At 46.9% G+C, this 19,156-nt stretch overlaps 1 protein-coding gene and 1 long non-coding RNA gene across 2 annotated transcripts; both read left to right on the top strand.

Moving 5' to 3' along the window:
• Positions 1-11,370: 11,370 nt before the first annotated feature.
• LOC119272416 lies at positions 11,371-12,305 on the top strand. Its single transcript, XM_037553908.1, has 3 exons — positions 11,371-11,709; positions 11,803-11,882; positions 12,013-12,305. Exons 1-3 carry the CDS (start codon positions 11,448-11,450, stop codon positions 12,088-12,090), a joined length of 420 nt encoding a protein of 139 aa, XP_037409805.1. The 5' UTR covers positions 11,371-11,447; the 3' UTR covers positions 12,091-12,305.
• A 5,515-nt stretch (positions 12,306-17,820) lies between these two features.
• On the top strand, positions 17,821-18,310 carry LOC119272415. The gene is made up of 3 exons (XR_005134747.1): positions 17,821-17,897; positions 18,090-18,146; positions 18,237-18,310. It is a non-coding gene; the product is annotated as an uncharacterized LOC119272415 (long non-coding RNA).
• Positions 18,311-19,156: the final 846 nt, after the last annotated feature.

The following is a 19,156-nucleotide window of genomic DNA, read 5'->3' as shown; positions in this document are numbered from 1 at the left end:
AACCTTCTTTTCCTTTGTTGAAAAAGAAGAAAGAAGAGAAAATAATGATATGGAGCCCTTCGGCTCGTTATTGCTTACCGGATGTAGGTGCTGCACAAAGTGTCAGATAACGCATGCAAGAAAGAAACTAATGCATGAAATGGACAAGTTGTGCGGAGCACATGGGGTTTTACTTATGCACGGGATCTGCGCCCGGCTTTGTACAAAGGATTACATGCAACAGCGGCAAGACTTGTACAAAAGGTGGTTGCCGGAACAGGTTCCGGCAACCGCACCCTACAGGAAAAACTTACGAAGATGTTCTATGTTCCAGGAGTTGCTCACCGGAATGCCATCTTCGGTCTCAAGGCGGACAGCATCGGGCCTTGTGACTCGTTTCACCCGATAAGGGCCTTCCCACTTCGGCGTCAACTTGTTGGAATTCTTGGCAGACTGAACGCGCCGAAGAACAAGGTCGCCTTCCTCGAAGCTTCTGGCCTTAACTTTGCGGCTATGGTAGCGGCGCAAAGCTTGCTGGTATCGAGCAGCTCGTACAGCAGCCTGAAGACGATCTTCCTCAAGGAGCAGCGCGTCGTCTTGTCACAGCTATTCTTGCTCAAGCTCATCATAAGCGAGCACTCGAGGCGATCCGTATACGAGTTCCGTGGGGATAACTGTCTCCGCTCCATAGACTAGAGCGAAAGGCATCTGGCCAGTGGCTCGATTTGGCGTCGTTCTGATCGACCAAAGAACCACCGGCAGCTCCTCGATCCAGTTTCTTCCGCACTTGCGCAGCCTGTCGAAAGTTCTGGTCTTGAGCCCGCGCAACACTTCAGCATTTGCCCTCTTTGCTTGACCGTTGCTTCTCGGATGAGCAACAAAAGCGAAGCAGACCTTGGCACCAAGGTCTTGGACGTACTGCATGAAGGTGCGGCTCGTGAATTGCGTGCCGTTGTCGGTGATGACCCTGTTAGGGATCCCGAAACGGCAAACAATTGACCTGAAGAACTTGACTGCTGACTGTGCTGTCACCTTCCTCACTGGCTGCACTTCCGGCCACTTTGTGAACTTGTCGATTGCGACGTACAAGTACTCAAAGCCCCCGACAGCTCGGGGGAAAAGGCCGAGGATATCGAGCCCCCAGACCGAAAATGGCCAGGATAAAGGGATTGTCTGGAGAGCTTGAGCTGGCTGGTGTATCTGTTTGGAGTGGAACTGGCACGCTTCACACTTGGTTACTTGTGCAGTTGCATCCTGGAGGGCTGTCGGCCAAAAGAAACCTTGCTGGAAAGCTTTGCCGGCAAGTGCTCTTGCGCCAATATGGTGGCCACATATGCCTCCATGTATCTCTGCCAACAGCTTTTGTCCGTCTTCCCGGCAAATACACTTCAATTTCACACCGTTGAGTCTTCTTCTGTACAGTATGCTATCGACAAACTGGTACATACTTGACTACCGGGCTACTTTTTCTGCTTCTTCTTGCTCTTCGGGAAGTTCTCCTGTCTGAAGGAAATGGACAATCTGATGTGCCCATGCTGGAGCTTGTGGCTCGACAACAAGGACTAAAGGCACATCTGCTGCTGCGGGAACATCCGCTTCTACGGCAAGGACTTGCGGCCCTGCTGGAGCTTGATGTTCCCCGGCAAGCTTACCGGAGCAAAACTTGTCGGGAGCGTCTGCTTCAACGGAACAAACCATAAGGCTTGCCGGAGCAGACTGCCCCTCAGCATCCTTGGTGTTGATCTTGGGGACTTTCTTGGCGGCGGCTTCGGGGAGCTCTGCCGGAAAGTAGTCACCAGAAACTAACTTCCTCTTCTTGCTTTGTCCAGTTGATGGTGTTACGGATGGTTGAGTCAACTTGAGCACAAAGATCCCTGGTTCCACAGGTAACTTTAGTGCGGCGCACTTTGACAGGCCATCAGCAATGTCATTCTGAGCTCTTGGGATATGCTCCATCTGTAGGCCATCAAAGTGCTCTTCTAGCTTCCTCACTTCATCAACATATGCTTCCATCAATGGACTCTGGTAGTTCTTGTTCACTTGGCGGACGACAAGCTGTGAGTCACCCCTGACAATGAGCTTCTTGATCCCAAGGTCTGCTGCGATTCTGAGACCGGCAAGCAATCCTTCATACTCTGCAGTATTGTTGGTTGCTTGCTCCTTGGGAAAGTGCATCTGGACTACGTACTTGAGGTGCTCTCCGGTGGGCGCGACAAGCAGCACGCCCGCACCGGCGCCTTGCAGCGAGAAGGCACCATCAAAGTACATCATCCACTCTTTGCTTGCCCCTTTGACGGGGATGCTCGTCTCTGGAATTTCTTCATCTGGTGTTGGCGTCCATTCTGCTATGAACTCTGCTAATGCTCTGCTTTGGATAGTTGAAGTGCTCTCAAACTTGAGGCCAAAGCTTGACAGTTCCAGCGCCCACTCGACAATCCTGCCTGTCGCTTCTGGATTTTGCAGTATCCTCTTCAGCGGAAAGCGAGTGACGACTGTGATCTCATGTGCTTGGAAGTAATGGCGCAGCTTTCTCAAGGCCATGAGGAGGCCGAAAAGCAACTTCTGCACACCAGAGTACCTTGATCTAGCCCCCTGTAGAAGGGAACTGACAAAGTAAACTGGACGCTGCACCATTCTCTTCTGCATCTTATCATGCTCCTGCGCAGATCCATCTCTGTCGGGACCAGAGCTTGTCGGCGAAGCCCCCTGCTTGTCGCTGGATGCATCTACCGTGGTTGCTGGCTCATCATCTGCTTCCCTCTCCGCCACTAACGCAGCACTAACCACTTGATTGGTTGCCGCTATATACAGCAGCAACTTCTCTTGCGGCTTAGGTGTGACAAGTGTTGGAGTGGAGGACAGGTATCTCTTCAAGTCCTGCAGCGCATCCTCCGCCTCCGGAGTCCATTTTATTGGACCTGCCTTTTTCAAAATTTTGAAAAATGGCAGGGCGCGCTCAGCGGATCTAGAGATAAACCTGCTGAGAGCAGCCACGCAACCGGCAAGCCTTCGTACATCCTTGACACGCTTTGGTGCTTCGATCTGCTCAATGGCCTTGATCTTGTCGGGATTGGCTTCAATTCCCCGCTGAGACACGAAGAACCCGAGAAGCTTGCCGGAAGGGACTCCAAACACGCACTTCTCGGGGTTAAGCTTGAGGTTGATCTTGCGCAGATTTGCAAATGTCTCGTCTAAATCTTGAATCAGGGTCGCCCTGTTCTTGCTCTTGACCACTATGTCATCCATGTAGGCTTCCACATTTCTGTGCATCTGTGGCTCAAAAGCGTGGTGGACTACCCTTGCGAATGTTGAACCAGCATTCTTCAAACCGAAAGGCATCCGTACGAAGCAGTACGTGCCACACGGGGTGATAAATGCGGTTTTCTCTTCATCCTCTTCTGCCATGAAGATCTGATGGTATCCTGAGTATGCATCAAGAAATGAAAGCAATTCACATCCGGCTGTGGAGTCAACAATCTGGTCAATGCGCGGAAAGGGAAATGGGTCTTTGGGACAAGCTTTATTAACATCAGTGAAGTCAATACAAAGCCTCCATTTCCCGTTAGCCTTGCGCACGACAACAGGATTGGCTAACCACGTGGGATGGAGCACTCCTCTGACAAGGCCTGCTGATTCCAACTTCTTGATTTCTTCTGCGATGAATTCTTGGCGCTCCACTGCCTGTTTCCTGACTTTCTGCTTGACGGGCCGCGCATGAGGACAGACGGCAAGGTGGTGCTCAATTACTTTCCTGGGAACACCGGGGATATCAGACGGTTGCCACGCAAACACGTCGAGATTCGCCCACAGGAAAGCAACGAGCGTGCTTTCCTATTTGGGGTCAAGAGTGGCGCTGATGGTGAAGGTACCACCAGTGCCGTCCTCCTTGGCGGACACCTTCTTGGTCTCAGGTGGAGCTGCCATTGCCTTCTTACACTTGCCGGTGGAGCTCGATGGTGCGTCCTCGACGGTAGCGCAGCACTCCAAAGAGGTGCGCTTGCCGAAGTGGGCATCAGAGCTCTTGCCGGACTTGGTCTTCTTCTTCCCCCCGGGAGCTTCAGCGGCAAGTGTCTTGCGTTCTGCTGCGGCTGCTGCTTCCCGGTAGATCTTGTCGGCACAGATAAGAGCATCCTTCTTGTCGCCAGGGACAGAGATGACACTTATCGGGCCTGGCATTTTCAGTACGTTGTACACGTAGTGAGAGGCTGCCATGAACTTGGCGAGTGCCGGACGGCCAAGGATTCCATTGTAAGGTAATGGAAAGTCAGCAACATCAAACGTGACCCTCTCAGTCCTGAAATTCAGCTCGCTGCCAAATGTTACCGGCAACGTGATCTTTCCCTTCGGCTTGCTCCTTCCCGGGTTGATTCCTTGAAATGTACCGGTCTCTTTGAGCTCGCTGTCAGGGATCTGGAGTTTCTGGAGCACCGCGGAGGAGATCAGGTTCAAGCCGGCCCCGCCGTCAACTAGCATCTTAGTGACCTTGAGGTTGCGGATTGTTGGTGACACCAACATCGGCAAGCACCCGACCGCAGTTATGCGATCAGGGTGGTCCTCAATATCAAAGATGATAGGCGTGCTGGACCATTTCAGAGGCTTGCGTGACTCGACGGGTGGTTCTGCTGCATTAACTTCTCGCACCCACTGCTTGAGCTGACGGTGCGAGGTATGCAGAGAAGCACCACCATCAACGCACAGGACCTCTATGGCTTTCTGGAACTCCTGCTCATCAGTCTCCTCATCATCCATGTCTTCATTGTTGTCGTCATCTTCATCCTTGTCGCGGCCGCGAGGAGGTCTGTCTCCTTGCCGCTGCTTGGCCTTGCCGCGGCGTCCTCCTCGGCCGGGACGTTTCTTGCCGGATCCCCCAGCACCTTCCTGGGCCTTCTCCTTGTCGCGCCGCTCGTATTTAGCTTTCTGTTGCTCAACAAGCTGCTCGACTTTTTTGCAGCTTTGGAGATCATGGCCCTTGGTGCGGTGGATCTTGCAATACTGCTTGTTGGTGCCGTCCTGCTTGTCGGCGGCCGCCACCTCCGCGGCAACCTCCTTGCCGGAGTCACCAGCTTTGGCTTTCTTGGCGCCACCACCGTTGCCGGACTGCTCAACAACTAGCACCTCTTTGCCTTTCCTCTTCCTGTTGTTCCGCCGCCGGTTTTTCTTTGCCGGGGCAGCATCTTCACTGTCAGATCCTCCCGCTCCTACATTCTCTCCGGGGAGTCTCCTCCCTTCCTCAGCACGTGCACACTTGTCGGCCAGTGCATATAACTCACTAACGTCCCTGATCTTGCACATCGCCATTTCCTCCCGCATCCTGCGGTTTCGCACGTTCTGATGGAACGTGCTGATCACCGCGGCAGGGTGGACATCTGGGATATTGTGCTGCACACTGCTGAATCTCTGAATGTACTTGCGCAGGGGCTCTCCTTCCTTCTGGGCGAGCAGATGAAGATCACTCTCCTGGCCATGAGGCTTGTGTCCGCCTGTGAAGGCGCCGACAAACTGATGGCACAGATCAGCCCAAGAGGATATGGAGTTGTCTGGCAAGTGCATGAGCCAGGATCTGACGTTGGGCTTGAGCACCAGCGGGAAGTAGTTGGCAAGGATCTTGTCATCCTGTCCCCCGGCAGCCTGCACCGCAATGGTGTAGATGCTGAGGAACTCCGACGGATGCGTCTTGCCGTCGTACTTCTCCGGTACGTCTGGCTTGAAGTTCTTCATGCTGGGCCACTGGACTTGCCGCAACTCACGAGTGAACGCAGGGCAACCTACCGCGTACGGCAGATCGCCTGGTTCCCCTGGCGCATGCATGTCAATAGAGGGCCCAGCGCGCTTGTCGGATTGACGTCGCGCTTCTCTTTGGCGCTCGATGCGAGTTCGAGCGTCTTCTTGTTGTCGATCATGAAGAACTTGGCGCTGATCGCGACGAGCCCGTGGATCCGACGATGCGGTGGAGTCGCTATCGAGGTGGATCCGGCGAGTCGGTGATCTTGGCCTTCGGGGTGGTGATTGCATGGTAGTTGCACCTCCACCCGTTTCGTCGCCACCGGCTTGCGCCCGGTAACCCTGCCCCGGCGGCGACGCGCTCGGCCGCCGTGGAGTGTCGCCGTTGGCGTAGCCGATGAGACTCTGAATGGTGGCCCTCCATTCGTCGATCTTGTCCGACGTCGGAGGGTAATCTAGGAGCAGTTGAGCTCGCGCCAAAGCTTCTGCTGGAGTGGTGGGTGGCAGTGGCGGACGGCGCGAGGAGCGGGACGTGCTCGGACTTCTAAAGATGTTAGAAGGAGCAGTATCCCGTCCAGGCGACCGTGCCCCGCTCGTGCCAGCACGCTGGCGTGCATGCTAGTCTTGAGCGCCCCGAGATCCACCAGCTTGGTCTTGGCCTATCATGCGTATGGCACTACAAGTGCCATGACGCTGTTGGTCTTGCGCCTCCTGAGAGTGGCGTGGGACATGTACAGTCGCCGAGGTATGTGCAGCCTTGTCCTTGGACCTGGCAGCATCATAAGCTTCCTCGTCGACGTCCATTCTTCCGCCGGCGTCCATTCCACCACCCGTTTGCTCCAACGGTGGCGGAAGTGACGTGGACGGAGCGGCTGCCGCCGAAGTCTTCTTCTTCGGTGGCATGTTGATGAAGGGAATGAAGATCTAGCTCGTGTGAACGCCGGATCAGGTTCACACAATCTCGACGCCCCCTACCTGGCGCGCCAAAGATGTCGGGGAAACTGATCCACGAACACCTATGGGGCCGGCGGACCGGGCCCCTTTCGGTTCGGTGGGGGGCGGAGATCACACGAAGAGCAGATCGAGGCGAAGCACACGAGCAGTTTACCCAGCTTCGAAGCTCTCCGAGAGATAACACCCCTACTGCTGCTTGTCTGGTTGTATTATGTTCTTTCTCCAGAGAGAGAGCGTAGTGTTTTTCTGGGTTCCGAACCAGTCGAACCTGTCCAACCTCCCGAACCCCCTGAACCCCCTCTACGTTGCGCATGGGCCTCCTTTTATACGCTAAAGGGGTCACCGACAGGTGGCAACGCAGAGAAGGGTACAAATGTAAAAAGCGAGGTGGTTGGTACAGTTACTTGTACAGTGCACCCTACCTAACCCTGACGGCAGGGGACAAGGGCATTAAATGCCCATCTGAATCGCCCAAACAGTGCAGGAAAGGACCATTACGGGCGCCACCGTTCGCCACGATGGCGATCTTGTCAGCTTCGCATGCCACTGCGCACCGCTGGCTGCACAGCCTCCCGCCACGCGCGCCTAGAGAGGCCCCCAGAGCGACACGTTGGTGGATGCGCTAGAGCGTGGGCACAGAGTGGCCGCCTGCCGTGGCAAGCGCCTTGCCGCTGCTGTTATCTTGTCGGGTCCGGAAGCTTGTCGCTCACCAGGCCTCGAGGTACCTTGGTTGGTCTTCCCGGCAAGCTCCTCTTGCCGGGGCCTTTTTGCCTTGCCGGAGCGCGTGGCGCGTCGCGGCAAGTTCCTTGGAGTGCCTTGGTTGGCCTTCCGGCAAGCTCCTCTTGCCGGGGCCTTGTCTCCTGAGCTTAAATACTTTGTTCTTGAATGGCTCCAAGGGAACCACGGAGGATCTTGGCGTTCGCCCGGCAAGCCTTGCCGCGGGGTGCCGCAACTGCCCGTGCACAAGTTCGGGGTACTAGGGTACCCCTATTCTAGTACACCGACAGTGTATCTTGTGGATCTATTCTCATGGAGTTGGTTGAGCTATCCAGCACATCACTGGCTGAAGCAATGTTCGAGAAACTCGGTCTCCCTAAACCAGTGTACTTTGTGCATCATCTTCCACAAGATCGATTTAGAACAGAGATTCAATTTCACCGCACAAAAGCACGGTACCATGCTTCAGCGCGCCGGACTAAATTATCAAGCCATATATGTCAGAATGGGGTAGCATCGATGAATCATGCAGCCGAGAAGGCCATCGAATACATGCAGAACAAAGAGGGTAAGGTGCTTGTGGACTATAACTATTATCAGCTAGAGCAAATGAAGATGGCACATACAAGATTATCAGCCAGGTTGCTAGAACAGTCAGATGAAATCAACCAGCACAGCAAAACCATCAAGAAGATAACTAAAGAAGCATGCGACTATGTGGAGCAAGTGCGCAATGCATCAAACAGAATCCAAGACCTTGCTACCGTTTTCTTGGACCCTGCTACCTCAATGTGTGTTTCTAATATGAAGCAAGCTATCATGGAGATTCACAGTTCAATTGTCGCACTTCAAAGCTCTACAACTACGACATCTCAGTTCCTAGGGGAAAAAGGCATGTACTCAGATGATGAAGTGCCTGAACAGAGCTACAGTGGCCACTCAGATGAAGATTCAGTCGATGATATTCATCAACACATGGATGATGACTATGTCCCATCCCCATGAGCGTCATATTGAGCCTGCTGAACTGTCTCGTTGCCATGTGAAGCTGTATATGTATGGCTTCACCGCTAGGAAGCGGCTCTGTGTTTGTTGTGTTCAGTCTCCTGGGTTGCTTAAATAAGATGTGAAGCTGTCTACTCATAGCTTCGACCTAGAAATCTTTATCCTTTCTGAACTTCAATCTGGACATGTATAAGTGTAAAGTCTATGTCCTCGTGTTAAGACAGTGTTATTTATCTGTGCTACGCCTTTGGTTTCATCCGTTGTGATTCTTCCTTTCAATATCTCCGCTATGAACATACATTCATTTTCTTTAATCTTCCAAGATCAAATCAATGAACATTTGCTAGCGTAATATACAAATAACTATTTACCCTTTTTACTCAATTCTCCTTGTTCATCAACAGATAAAAAACAACCCTCTTCACCCATCGATTCAGTGTTACCAGAGAGCATCTCATGGAGAAGAACAAATCCTGGCCTTTCGACCTACCCACAGGTGTATGAATTTACTAATGCTACACCAAGTGCCATTTGAGCAGGCATACATATCTTTTCATCTTTCTAACTTCCTAACACATTTATTGCTACCACAGCCAATCAATTGAGCGAGTGAATGTTAACAGAGAGATACATGATTGATAATATTTATTCTTCACAAGGTTTTATAAGTGCAGTAGAACACAAGACCAGAGAGGTTGTGGAGCTGTGTTCCCACTACATACTAGCACGGTGGGATGGATTGCCTATGGATGAGCACCACATCACGCCACTCATTTCGGAACATCTTCATCTGCCATATCAACCATATCTGTATCCTCCATATGAAAACGCATCCTGGTTGGTGCTAGATTTAATGAATGAGGCAAACACAGCTTATGCACGTGCGGTTCTATCCAGTGGAGTGACCATGGCACTAGATGGGACTGAAGTTCTATGTTACCTTGTGAAATGTTGGTGTGCCAATGGAAGCAATACTGTACGATTTTTCAGATTGAGGAAATGATGGAGACAACGATTGCACATCTAAAGGTAAAGATCTATGGTTTGCCGTTACATCTTTGGACTAGAAGAGCAATTGAGCGTGCCCTGCAGCCACATTGCATTGTTGAGAATGTTAGTCAAGCCAATCTCAGCTTTCGCAAGCTTCGATCAGTAAATTCCACGGCATGGGCTATTAGAACTGTTGTGCCATTCCCATGGTATATACTTGTTCATGTCTCCAGCAAGTATGACAAAGGAAGAAACCAAAGCAGTGGCCACAAGAACACAGAGACATTTTGTATTGGTGTTGGCAGAATTAATATTGGAACTCCTCATAACAAGTCTCTTCAAAGAACACACATGAGGATTCCTTCTTTCCTGCGGGCACTAAAGAAAGGAATGGTTTCCCATTCATATTTAAATGATGTTGACATACCAGCTGACCAAATGCGGATATTGGAATCATCATTCCTCCTGGTGTCTTGCGATGAGGGAAAAATTATCACAGAGGATAAGTTAACACGCTGTTTGCAGCAAATGCAGATTGAATGTCCTGGAAAAGCCATAGTCAAGCAAGTTGGCAGGTTCAAATACCTTGTATATTTCCAAGGGCCAGTAACTGCAACTTTGTTTCACACGTTGTCTACTGATGCTGCTGGAATCCAGCTACCTTTTGGTGCGTTCTTAGTTCAGAAATGGTCAACGTCTGCTGGAGCTGTATCTTCTAGCCTCTCTCGAAAAGAACAAATAAGAGCTACAGGGCTGCCAACTGAGTTTTACACCCCATCTATAATTGAAGACATCCTGAGCCCTCACTGCATGTTAGAAAACAGCAGCCATTAAGTTGATGATTCTCCTGATGTTTGGTTCTATGACTGTGCCATGTGGGCAAATGAAAACAAAGATATTCCAGAGGTCATATCTATTTGGACTGCTCCAAATGGATTAATAGTGGAGCAGTCACCTATTCAAGATCTTCAGGTTCCTCTGCAGTTGTACCATGCAAGAATTATTATCCGCTAATATCACCATGCTTTAGGAGCTTAGATCACAGTGCCGACATATCTACCTCAATTGGGCAGCCTTCATTATTTACGTGTTTCTGTAAATAAGTAGAAGTCAGACTGCTATGTCTACGCTTTTGCACCATGCAATCTGTCGCTTGTTGCCTACTACTTTTCCCTCGCGTATCTTTTTCTTTTTATGTTCTGGCTATGCCACTCCAGGGCTGTCCTCCTAAGGATAATTCTTGCTTGTCGATCTTCCTTTTTAATTAACCAGCCCATTTTGCAAAACAGATGTTGTGTTGTTTAAAATTCACATGCGCAGTACTGGATTTTAATTACACTTCTTTGAACCCTTCCAATATAAGTATTTTTCCTCTAATATATAACTGATATATGCGTACTGCAGTAGAAATTACAGAATGGTGATCCACCTGATTATTCATTACTGAGGAAATGTTTTGTTTTTCACATGTTATCTTCAGTCTTAACTTACGTTCTTACTGCCTTCATACAATTTATGATTCAAAAGAGGCTGCCCAAATAAAAAAATAGGCAGTCCAGTTATTTGTATTTCTTTCATTATTACTTGATTTTTTATTCCCTTTCTTTCTTTCTTCGGTTTTCTTCAATTTATCTTTGTTTCTTTGTTGTGCCTTTTCTTTTCCATTGGTTTCCCTTGTACATTTTTTCTATATACCATGAACATTTATATATATACAGTTTTTGTTTTTTCCAAAAAAAATGATTAAAAATCTGATTTTTTTCCATGTCTACGTTTTCCATACACATTGTACGTATTTTGTATACATCAGGAATATTTTTGTATACACGTTAATTTTTTGCAAATACATGATTAAGATACTTTTGAACTTATACTTCTTGATGTATAACTTTTCATGAAAATTGTACACTTTCTTGCAATAGGAATTTCTAATATATACACTTATTTTTTTCATATACATGATTACTGATTTCTAACACATATATTTTTATGCTGCTTTGAACACTGAAAATCACCAATATGTTGCTGATGCTAATTGATTTGATAGAGTTATCGAGTCTGAGGTCAACAAGAAAAATATAATGCCAGCATCTTATGCGGGCAAACTTTGTTGCATGGCTGAAAACTTCCACGATGCTGTCGCTATTTCACGTGTCCATGGCTCACCTGATATATTCACAGACTTCACGTATGATCCAAACTGGCCTGAGATAGTTCAGGGTCTTGAGCATGGACAACAGGCAGTCGATGAGGCTGATTTTACTGCTCAAGTGTATCAACTGAAACTCCTTGAGTACGTGGAAAAAATTAAGACCGGACAGGTGTTTGGGCCTGTAGTTACTGGTAATGTAGCCAGTGTCTTCCCTTGGTTTCCTTAACTTTTTCTCTCCATGCATCTTAATTTCCCTGTTCTTCACTTGCCCTCTTGTTTTCCAGTCCTCCACTCCGTGGACTTCCACAAGAGGAGTCTGCCCCATGCACATATCCTTGTTTGGCAGGAAAAAGATTATGGGCAGGTCATAACGCCAACTTCCCTAAATCCTCTCTTTCATCTGCTATTAGTATTTCTACCAAATTTAGATTCTTCTTTCTTTTCCATGGTTTCTTCTTTCGGAATTCCTAATAATTAAGCTGCCCATGTCACAGGGATCTGCGTCCACTAATGTTGATGATGATGCTCTTGCGATTGCACATGCTAACGCCATGGAGGCTGCACTTCGCTGATTTGGATCTAACAACTAAAGCCCTGTCCACAAAGACAAGTGAAAACTGCTTTGCCATTGCTGTTTTCACACGATTGGCCAAGTTCCCAAAATAGCCTGTTACTATGTTTGTCGCATGTTTGTAAACCAAGTGTTTGGCAACCTCCAATCATACATTCCCTTATTTATGATCTGAAGTAGGCTATTTTCATGCTCTATGAATATCGTTATTAACCCTTTGTTGGTGTGCCCTCTGTACCTCATGACTATTTTAATTTACTAAGATACCTGCTCTAAAGAAGAAAATCACGTTTAGGATAAACCCACACCAGCTTTTTTTCCTGTTTAGGATAAACCTACACCCAGCTTTTCCTTGGCCGTTGCATCTCTAGGCCCAGGTACGTGCAATTATAATGGTAGTCTCATCCCTACCACACTCATAAACCCTACATGCTCAACCTAACTATATATCTTACCAGGCTTAAGTAGAAGAAAACAGTAGAAGAAAATAGAAAAGAAGGAAAAAACAAATAATAATGAACAAAGGGACAAAGGAAAAAGATTCAGTGGATCCGTTCGCTGCCGCTTTATATTCGGCTCCTCACAGGCCACAAGCGTCGCTGCTCGTGGGCTGACTAAATGATACATGGGCCATCAAAAAACTGTGCGGCCCAGTCGCAGCCTACCTATGGCCCGATGGCGGTAACTCTCACCTCCGAGCCCCCCACCAGGCGAGACGCCCTTATCCATCCTCTCCTTCTCCTCTCGTCTTATCCATCCATCTCCTCACACTCTTCCTCATCGCCTGCTCAGATCTAACCTGCGGCACCACCGACGCCAAGCTCAACATGGAAGCCACGAAGGCTGCTGCCGATTGACTCTTCCACACGGTATTCCTTCCGCACCGTTGTATTTTACTCCCCTCTGATCCTTTCTCATACCTTTTCCCTCATGCTTGTTCTAGATCCACGATTTCTCTGCTGACCTGACAAGCGCCCCTTCTCCCACCGGTCAACATCGTCTTTCTCGGCAGGTAAACTCCTATTCCGGCCCACTTTTCTTCAGCGTGCGACTGCCTTTGAGGCACCAATGCATGATGCACCTAAAGGCGCTTGAGCCTATGCTTTCGATTATCCTAAACTTTTTCCTGCCCAATATAAACAAACTAGGTGAAAACGATAGGTCTACCTAATAGTTTTCTTTCATTTCAGCAACCCTGTCTAATATAGATTATAGATTATAGAAAATTGATCCTGGGCATCTTTATCTACTTAGAATCACTTTTCTCGTCGCAAAATCCAACCCGAAGAAACAACTCCTCACCCACAGTTTTCCCTTCTTCTTCCTACCCATATAGACCTGCAGGTGGTCCTATACTTAGAGCCAGATTTTCCAGCAGTGATGTTTTGTCTCGCTTGCGGCAGGTCCCAGCAATGGCTTATGTTCCAATTTCGTCTAAGATTCTGCTTGATGCTATGTTAGAGAAGGTTGGCCTTCCAGCGGCCACCTACTTGGCGCGCCCAACAGAGGGCACGCGTCTGGAGGTCACCGTTACCTTTTACCCAATCAAGATCAAGCTCGGGAGGTCACCTGTCAAAGTTTCCCTGTCTACCTCACAGCACTAGGATCTAGCAGAAGCTCAGGATTATGTGGCTGCTGCATCAATTAAGTACATGGATGCTTGCGAGGGTGTGGTTCCAAAAGATTACCATTATGATCAACTAAGGACTGTGGAAAAGGAAAATGTACTATTGGGTCAGCAGCTTAAGGCAATGAAGAGGGACAATGCATCTCTGAAACAAGAGCTGAAAGAGAGCCTTGGAAAAAATAAGCTCCTGAGCAAAGGATGGGATGGATCCTTGAGCATGGAACAGACCATCGTCAGCAACCTTAACCATCTGGTCCATAGCAGGCTAAGCCCAGGGTCTACTCCAGATTACCTGGAGCTCAATAATGTTCTTCTCAATGTAGAGGCCAGCTGCGAATACCTTCACCAGTACATTGATGAGGCCATGGTCAACCTTCAAGAAACTGGTGTCTGTCCTTATGGCCAGGAGCAGTCAACAGACAATGATGAGGACCTACCAACCTCACTTGATGATGAGCAGATCTTCGACAACAAAGGACTGCTCTACTGATTTCTGTGTCGTACCTGAAGATCACTTCTAACAGCCTTGCAAGAATCTTTAGATCACTGCTATCATCATTAGAGCTAGTTGTTGCTCCCTACTAATATAGTTATCTATAGCCATATGTAATATATATCCTATCGCACCATGGCACAGTCGGTTCTTCCGAAGCTATCTGCTGAGCCTTAATGATCTATATGTGTATGTGAACCTAATGATGTAATATGTCCTATCGAACCATGCCACTCTCCATTATGCCAAATCTACTGTTGGACGTTCATGCTTTATTTATTTGTTTCGCTACGCTCTGCTGTGTTTAAATCATATGTCTAATAGCATTCTTATGCTTCCAAGTTTATCTCAGCGTTATGCCTGTTTTTTTACATTTAGTTACATAGGTATGTGTGCTAACTGAATAATTATGTCACGTTATGCCTTCTGAATCCAACGAGCAAGCGGCGGCGCCAAACAAATTCCGTGCATGCCTCTTCTACCAACTCTTTCCTTTGAGCAGTCTCATCTGCGGTTTATAATAACACACGCTGTCACCTAATTACATCATCCCACAAGGAAAAAATAACACAGATCGGCGAAAATCACACCAAAACCTACCACCTCTGTTAGAAGAAATGTTATAAATTGTTAGCAATTATACATCCTAAATGCACATGTACCTTATAGACTATGTGATTTAGGCTAAAGATAAAGTAATTAGAATATTTTGTCACTACGATAAATGTTGGGTTTCGTAGTAATTTCAAAAAATTTCCTACGCACATGCAAGATCATGGTGATGCATAGCAACGAGAGGGGGAGAGTGTGATCTACGTACCCTTGTAGATCGACAACGGAAGCGTTAACTTGGTTGATGTAGTCGTACGTCTCCACGGCCCGACCGATCAAGCACCGAAACTACGGCACCTTCGAGTTCTAGCACACGTTCAGCTCGATGACGATCCCCGGACTCCGATCCAGCAAAGTGTTGGGGAAGAGTTCTGTCAGCACGATGGTGTGGTGACGATCTTGATGTACTACCGTCGCAGGGCTTCGCCTAAGCACTGCTACAATATTATCGAGGACTGGAAGGGGGCACCGCACACGGCTAAGAATATGATCACGTGGATCAACTTGTGTCTCTAGGGGTGCCCCGTGCCTCCGTATATAAAGGCTCAAAGGGGGGGCTGGCCGGCCAAGACGTGGCGCGCCAGGAGGAGTCCTACTCCTTCCGGGAGTAGGACTCCCCCCTTTCCTAGTTGGAATAGGATTCGCGGAGGGGGGAAAAGAGGAGAGAGAGGAGGAAGGGGGGTCGGCCCCCTCTCCTTGTCCTATTCAGACCAAAGGGGGGAGGGGCGCGCGGCCCATCTCTGGCCACCTCTCCTCTCTTCCACTAAGGCCCACTAAGGCCCATATATCTCCCGGGGGGTTCCGCTAACCTCCCGGTACTCCGGTAAAATCCCGATTTCACCCGGAACACTTCCGATATCCAAACATAGGCTTCTAATATATAAATCTTTATATCTTGACCATTTCGAGACTCCTTGTCATGTCCGTGATCACATCTGGGACTCCGAACAACCTTCGGTACATCAAAATGCATAAACTCATAATATAACTGTCATCATAACCTTAAGCGTGCGGACCCTACGGGTTCGAGAACAATGTAGACATGACCGAGACACATCTCCGGTCAATAACCAATAGCGGAACCTGGATGCTCATATTGGCTCCTACATATTCTACGAAGATCTTTTATCGGTCAGACCGCATAACAACATACGTTGTTCCCTTTGTCATCGGTATGTTACTTGCCCGGGATTCGATCATCGGTATCCCATACCTAGTTCAATCTCGTTACCGACAAGTCTCTTTACTCGTTCCATAATACATCATCCTGCAACTAACTCATTAGTTGCAATGCTTGCAAGGCTTAAGTGATGTGCATTACCGAGAGGGCCCAGAGATACCTCTCTGACAATCGGAGTGACAAATCCTAATCTCGAAATACGCCAACCCAACATGTACCTTTGGAGACACCTGTAGAGCTCCTTTATAATCACCCAGTTATGTTGTGACATTTGGTAGCACACAAAGTGTTCCTCTGGCAAACGGGAGTTGCATAATCTCATAGTCATAGGAACATGTATAAGTCATGAAGAAAGCAATAGCAACATACTAAACGATCGGGTGCTAAGCTAATGGAATGGGTCATGTCAATCAGATCATTCAATTAATGATGTGATCCCGTTAATCAAATAACAACTCTTTGTCTATGGTTAGGAAACATAACCATCTTTGATTAACGAGCTAGTCAAGTAGAGGCATACTAGTGACACTCTGTTTGTCTATGTATTCACACATGTATTATGTTTCTGGTTAATACAATTCTAGCATGAATAATAAACATTTATCATGAAATAAGGAAATAAATAATAACTTTATTATTGCCTCTAGGGCATATTTCCTTCAATAAATACATAAAGAACATATCCTTAGCTATTATTATAGATCATCATTCTTTCACACAGAGTTTCCATTATAGATGTTTACTGGTGTGCGCTTTATTTTTAGATGCTCATACCGTCTCACCTTATGCCAATTGGCTAAAATTACCTGCTCCTGCTTATAGCCTGATGGGCCAATGTATGTGAACAACTGCCTTCTAACCTCGCTAAATACTTATCGCTGCAGGGTCAAATCCTTCTTGCCATGGATGACAACTTATTCGTGCCTCTGCTCCCAAAGGTAAGATCGCCTGACATAACCTGTTGTTGCCACCTACTCATTTCTGCAGCATCTTCAAGGAATCCTGTTCATTGTTAACTATTCGTTCCACAGCTTGCAGCAACACTGGCCACCATCAGCAGGAAGCACATGCTGCAGTTATCCGTAAATGCCCTTAGAGTTACAGCAAGCCAATCAGTACACTATGACGAAGATGATGGCAGTTTCTTTGCCACTGTTGAAATACATGTTCCAGCACATGAAAACATTCCTCAGTTTAAAACAACCATATTTGCTGGACACAACTGCCAAACAACAAATGCGGCTCATGAATCAGTGAGTACTGCTGCTCTGCATTACATGCAGCAAGCAGGCATTCTAATTATCGATGACCTGAATTTCCCTGAGCTTCAAAGTGCAAAAAAGAGGTGGTCAGAGCCAAGTCATGGTCAGACATATTTGAGCATGAAACAGTCAAGCTAAAGAGAAAAATAGGTTCCTTAGAGAGGGAATTAGCATCTCTTAAAGAGCACAATGTTGTTCATAAGCCAATCCAGCAACCCCAGGCAACAGAAGAGCCAGACCAACAGGTACAGGCTGAACCTTCTACATCATGCAATTTAGTTATTCTTTACTTAGTTATTCCTAATTAGTGAATAACCTCTAAAAAATATAAATGGTACAGATATGTACCTCATACAATTTAGCTTAAAAATTTTGTTATGCTGCTAAGAAAATTTAACAAGTTTTTTCTTTGTTTATTGAAAACACGCGCCACCATTTTCATCTAAGAACTTCTATGCACAAACTGATTCCATTCAACGGCTTGAATCTCAGCTTTACTAAGCATTTTATGTTTTCCACTATCTTCCTGCCTGATGTTCCTTTGCCTCTGTGTTTAAAGCCCTCAGCTGCATTGCAAATGTCAACACCACCTACTGAACAACAGTTTATACAGCCTATTCCAGTTGCAGACACGGTCAGTCATATCCTATGTTTTAACGTGATATATATCTTTCAACTGCACTTCATATCCCACTACAACCACATGTAATTCCATTTCTGGTACAAACAGAGGATGAACAATACCAATGAACCAATGGATATATTTTCTAACTTCTCACTTCAGCCTCTTTTAACTCTATATTTAAAAACCTCAAATGAATTATAGGTGTCAATACCACCACATGAACATCATTGCACTGAACTTTTCACTGTTGCCAATAAGGTCAGTTATTTCCCCTTTTCAGCTAATCTATATGCATGCTGCAAGTGCGCTTTCAATACCTGTGTAATAACATGTCCTGACCATGTGCAGCCCAAAGAGAACAACAAAGGCGATGGCCCCTTCCTGTCAGCTACAACATCAGCTCATAAATTACCTTCTTCTAGGTAAGCGATTACATGCACACATTTCCAATATCTTATCACTCAAAAACTCACAAATTATCTTCTCAGTGCCAGAACTCTAACAAGAAAGCATGGCGTTGGTGCAAGAAGGACTTTGTTTGCCACCAAGGAAAAAGCCACCAATGCTTAGATGCCAAGGGATCAATTAGCAACAACACAAGTTCTATTAGCTCGTGTAGTATATGTTGGAACTCTTGGTTGTACGCTTTTGAGTAGCCTATATGAGCTAACAAACAAAACACCTCTTCTATATCAATGTATTATACTTTCATGATTTCATCTACTAAAAATGCTTCTACAATCTATTTATCATTTGTATGCTTTTATAAACCATAGTAACATATTGCTGTTAACAAGGTGGATTAAAGTTCCAGGTCTTGGTCAACACTTTTGCCTCATTTACTTCTGAGAATAGAAAATAAAATTCAACTCTCAAGAGAGGGCTGCCTACAAATTGTTGTTTTCACACGATTGTCCAGGTACCCACAATAGCCAATTACTATGTTTGTCGCATATTTGAAAAACCAGTGTTTGTCACTCATAAAGCCATGGTCAACCCCCAGTCATACATTTCCTTATTTAAAATTCAAACTAAGCTATTTTCATATTCTATGGATATCATTGTAAGGCATTCAAATCTATTATAAAATATTTATTTAACATATCTATAATTACCAGTGTAATGTTTCCTGCTTTAGAATCCATGCTTGTATGGTAAACTTTACAAACTTAATATTTAATCCTAAGGTTTAGGCTCTCAATAACCTAATACTGATGCCAGTCGACAAGCAAATCATGGCAAACTCACGCGCTATTATCATGAAATTT

This window comes from Triticum dicoccoides, chromosome 3A (assembly GCF_002162155.2).
Source record: "Triticum dicoccoides isolate Atlit2015 ecotype Zavitan chromosome 3A, WEW_v2.0, whole genome shotgun sequence".
In the NCBI taxonomy this organism is placed as follows: domain Eukaryota; kingdom Viridiplantae; phylum Streptophyta; class Magnoliopsida; order Poales; family Poaceae; genus Triticum; species Triticum dicoccoides.
Note: the sequence above shows the minus strand (reverse complement) of the source record. Positions and strands in the feature narration are given on the sequence as shown.

What these genes read in the sequence shown, in the direction of transcription:
- LOC119272416 (XM_037553908.1), top strand. Translation starts at nt 11,448, where the DNA reads ATGCCAGCATCTTATGCGGGCAAACTTTGTTGCATGGCTGAAAACTTC. An exon ending in GTTTGGGCCTGTAGTTACTG is followed by an intron (nt 11,710 to 11,802) that starts GTAATGTAGCCA and finishes CTTGTTTTCCAG; the next exon opens with TCCTCCACTCCGTGGACTTC. An exon ending in AGGAAAAAGATTATGGGCAG is followed by an intron (nt 11,883 to 12,012) that starts GTCATAACGCCA and finishes CCCATGTCACAG; the next exon opens with GGATCTGCGTCCACTAATGT.